At 29.8% G+C, this 4834-nt stretch overlaps 1 protein-coding gene across 1 annotated transcript; it reads right to left on the bottom strand.

Moving 5' to 3' along the window:
- Window positions 1-224: 224 nt before the first annotated feature.
- On the bottom strand, window positions 225-1550 carry LOC131646815 (uncharacterized). Its single transcript, XM_058916771.1, has 2 exons — window positions 1411-1550; window positions 225-1152 (listed from the first exon to the last, which is right to left on the bottom strand). Exon 2 carries the CDS (start codon window positions 1132-1134, stop codon window positions 430-432), a length of 705 nt encoding a protein of 234 aa, XP_058772754.1. The 5' UTR covers window positions 1135-1152; window positions 1411-1550; the 3' UTR covers window positions 225-429.
- Between the last annotated feature and the right edge of the window lie 3284 nt (window positions 1551-4834).

Raw genomic sequence — 4834 nt, 5'->3', positions numbered from 1 at the left:
TACATTGCGAGCGCTCCACTCCATCTGATTTTAAATGATCCAAACAATAGAATATCACTCTATTTCATCTCATACCGCTCCGTCCTCCAATTCTATCAATCCAAACAAAGCCTAGAGGAACAAAATCCATTCTTGTGAGCTTGACAAAGTGGAAATTAGAGACCAAATATGAGAAGAAAAAAGAAAAAGATATTACAAGACAGCAGACAAAAGTAAGCAAATGATGAAGCAAACACACAACATTCGAATTCAGCGGATAAGTTAATAATACAGTTGATACAAAAACGCCAAACAGGCAGCATTCTCAAGCATACAACCTCCTTTTGAAAGTTGAAACCAACTAAATATTTACAAAACAAAATCATTCCATTTAGCATAAAAGATCAAAAGCTAACTAAAAGCAGCGTAAGTTCAACCGAAAAAACAACATCACATAACAAAAATAACCGTTATAAGAACAAGAACTCCAATCAACATAAGCAAATTCTTCAAAACATTATCCTCCTGCCGCTGCACTTGTTGTCCTGTCTCCTGCGAATTAAAACCTCTCGCATTTCCACCCTGAAACCCATTAAACCCCATGGGATAACCAGACGTTGTCCCATAAACAGTCCCATCCTGAAAACCATGAAAGTGAATATTGAACAGCGACGGAAGAAACCCTCCAAACCCACCAAAACCCGTCGAAAGCGAAAAGTTTCCAAACCTAGCCGTAGCCATTGGAATAAAACCACCCATCAATCCAACCCCAGCATAATTCGCCTCCGGAGGAGGATTCGCCGTCTGTGGCCTCTGTCCCGAAGGACGCCGAGGAATCTCCATTCCAGGATACGATTTAGTCCTCGGATCAGTCTGCGATTTTCCTCTACCGTAAAGAGGAACCAATTTCTGTTCTTCAACAAGTGCTTTGCAAACAGGACATTCTTGAGAATGAGAATGATGATGTAACCACCTGTAAAGACATGGCCAACAGAATAAATGACCACAAAGTGTGATCACAGGATCCTGAGCCAAATCAAAACAAATGTTACATTCAAAATCACCAGCATCATTGTTCGAACTGTTGTTCCCCGAAGAACACGATGGATTCGGCGTAGTCTCTGATCTCATTGATTCTCCAAAACCACTTGACATTAACCTAATTCCACAGATCTTCACATATAACCAAATTATTATCAGGTATAAACACGAAACCCTAAATTTTCAACGTAAAATAAAAAATAAATATAGAAAATAAAAAACAAGAATTCATAGGTAATATCGCATAGTAGTGTGAAAATGCACAATTTTTCGATCGGAGAAGCTGAGGAAAAATCTAAAAATTTAGAGTGGAAATTTGAGATAAGCGACAAAAAAATGAAAATGACGTAAACGTAAAGCAATTGAAGATGAATTGAGAAAGAAACTTACGAGAAGAGGGAATTTTGTTGGATTGGAAAAGGGAATTGATGGAGTGAAAAGCCCTAGATTTGATTGTCGCGGAAAACTTGTAGAACTTTCCAGGTTTTTCCTGGAATTTTAGTTACCTCCTCGGTTTGTTATTTGTTTTATTCCGCGATATATTTTTTTGGTCTACCAACTACTCTTTTTTTATATTATTTTTAATTTATTTTAATTTATTAAAAATAAATCCTCCTGTCTAATACTCTTATATATATTATTTTTAATTTATTTTGATTTTGGGGAGTATCGATTGAAATAGATTGACCAATTAACAAGGATCTAAGATTTAATTTACACAGGTCATATTAGATTAGATTTTTTTAAAATAGAAAAGACTTAAACATTTTTATAAGTTTATTTATCTAAAAATATTAGATTACAAGTCATATAATTTCTTTTTAAGTCTATCGGGACAATCTATTTAAATAAACATGAATACATTTATTATTGTTATATTATATTTTATACTAAAAATACGAAAAATAAAATATGTTATTTTGAAGAAATTATGAAAATATGTTGAAAAATTCTTATGAATAATGTTATAAGTTGTTGTCATAAGTTGTTTTAATACGTTATCTCAAACAAATAGTACCACGAAACTTATGCTAATAGATAAATTCGAATAAGTCAATAAAAAAAATATTTATGCTCGTTGATATCTTAATTTAGTAGTTTATTTAACATTAGTTGAGTTGCTTATTTACAAATTTTGAAGTATGCTTTTAAGTAGGTTAGATCAATCAGGTACTCGAAAAGGCTAGACTCAGGTCTAAAAATAGGATACAAGTCAGACTTAGGCTTTGAATTTTTTAGCAGGTTAGGCTCAGGCTTGGCAAAGTCTAACTCGGCCCAGCCTATTCTCATCCCTAGAGGGGAGGGGAGTTGAGGAGCAATTTCTAATTTAATATGTTTGATTCAAATTTTAGAAGGGGAAGGGAACAAAATCCCTTCAAGCCACACTTTTGTGTCCCTCCGAATTAGAGGATTTAGAGGGGACGAAATGAAATAATAGGGGTGGGAATAGGCCAGACAGACTAACAGGGGCCTACGGTCTAGCCTACACAGGCTCAGGACAGTCAAATTTTTTTTAAATAGAAAATGCCTAGACTTTTTTATAAGCCTATTTAGTTAAAAATGTTAGGCCATAGGGTATAAAAAAAGCCTTTAAAGCCTATCAGGTCGACCTATTTAAATATATAAGAATAAATTTATTATTATTGTTATTATATTTTATTTGTACTTTGTAATAAAATACAAAATAAATCTTAGTTATGTTGAAGAATTTATGAAGATAAGTTAAACAAAGCTTATGAACAATGTCATTAGTTATTTTCATAAGTTCTCTTAATCAGATAGTATCGTAAAACTTATGTTAATATGTAAACTTGAATATGTAAATGCAAATAAGCATTTATTCTCATTGATATTTTAATTTTTTAGTATATTTAAATATTAGTTGAATTGTTTATTTATAACAATTCAAATAAAATAGACTTTTATGTCGGCTAATAGGTCAAACAGACCTTCGAAAAAGCTAGGCTCAGCCCTAAAAATAAGCCTATGATAGGTCATAGGTCAGGCTTATGCTTTATAATTTTTAGTAGGTCAGGCTCAAGTTTGGCAAGGCCTAACTCGGCCCAGCCTATTCCCAATCCTAGGGAATATGAGTTTTTATATTCAGAAAATTATTATATGTACTAAATTATTCTAAAGTATTTCAAAATTAATTATTTTCTTTCTTGTTACTGCTTCTCTTCTATACAATTTTTCTCGATTGTTTCCATCAATTTATTATAATTATAACTGTTCTCTACCTTCAGATTTTTTTCAAATTTTTTTACTTAATAAAAATCATAATCATTGTACTTTTTGTATGTTTGTTTATGTTCGTTTTTTCTTCTAATTTTGCTATTTATTCTATCATATTTTCTTTTATATTCAATTTTAAATCATTCATTTTATTTTTGTATTTATTTTATTAAAATTTTAAAATATTAATTTTAATAATATTTTATTTTATGTATTTGTTTTATTAGATGATTCATCACGATTTAAAAAATTGTTACCAACATATAATTTAATTTGTATCCAAGAGTTAAAATCTGAATCAAATGTACTCAATTTGTTATCGTTATGTGATCAATTATAACTTTTTTAATCACTCAATATTAGAACATTTTTACCAAAAAAATATGTATGAATTTTTCACATTTGAATATCTTATCACTTATATAATATCATAAAGATAAAAATATAAATTATTAATAAAACTCCTTCCCCCTTCCCTCCTGAACCAAAAGTATTTTTAACTAAAATCTCTCTCTTTCCCTTCCCTTCCCTCCCCTCCCCTCCCTCCCTTTTTTGAACCAAACACTTATTTGATTACAAAATCTCTCATCTCCCCTCCTCTTCCCTTTCCTCCTTTAAAATCTCTCCCCTCTCCTCCCCCTCATTTAAACCAATTTTAGAACCAAAGAGACCTTATATGTTTACCAATTTTAGAGGAAAAAAATCTTAAATTACAGAGTGGAGACTCATTTTAGTCCCTCACAAAAACTACAAAATTACTTTTAAACCTCGGACTGCCATGTTGGATTTTCTTTTTTATACTAAAAATTATTCCTAGAGGGAATCAAACCCAAAAATCTTTAAGCCACATCATATGCATTTACCACTAAGGCAATGTACATTGGTGATAGATAATTCTCATGATTTATAGTAATGTTAAACAAATCTGAATTAAAAAAAAAGGATACGCCAATATACATTGGTGACAGATAATTCTCATGATTTATAATAATATTAAACAATTTTAAATTTAAATTGGTCTAGTTGTAAAGTGACTAACATTTAACTGCAAGGGACTTAGGTTCGTATTTTTTATTTTAATTTCAGAATTGTTTAATATTACTATAAATCATGGGAATTATTTACCAACAATGTATATTAGTCTAGTCATAAATGCATAAGATGTGACTTAAATGTCTTTGGTTTTGTTTTCTTCTATGAATAAATTTTGGCTTTTTTTGGTATTTTCAAATCTGAATTGTTTAAAAAATAAAATTAAAAATAAATAAAATCGATCTTGATGCTAGTCACGGTTTAAAACTTCTATGAACAATTTTTTTTTATATTTTCAAATCTCAATTGTTTAAAAATAAAAATGAATAAAATCCAACGCGACAGTCTTATTACAATTTAAAAGTAAGAAAAAAAAACCAATTTTTAAAAAATATCAACATTTAGATTAGTATAGAAATCCATCACATTAATGTTTTATAATTTTATTGTGAGTTTTGATTAAATAGTTTATAGTTAAATAATTAATATACTTAATTTTAATAAATAATTAAATTTTACCTTTTTTTATGCGTATATCGGTCTCTAA

This window comes from Vicia villosa, linkage group LG2 (genome assembly GCF_029867415.1).
Source record: "Vicia villosa cultivar HV-30 ecotype Madison, WI linkage group LG2, Vvil1.0, whole genome shotgun sequence".
Lineage (NCBI taxonomy): Eukaryota > Viridiplantae > Streptophyta > Magnoliopsida > Fabales > Fabaceae > Vicia > Vicia villosa.
This window is presented reverse-complemented; position numbering and strand designations above follow the sequence as displayed.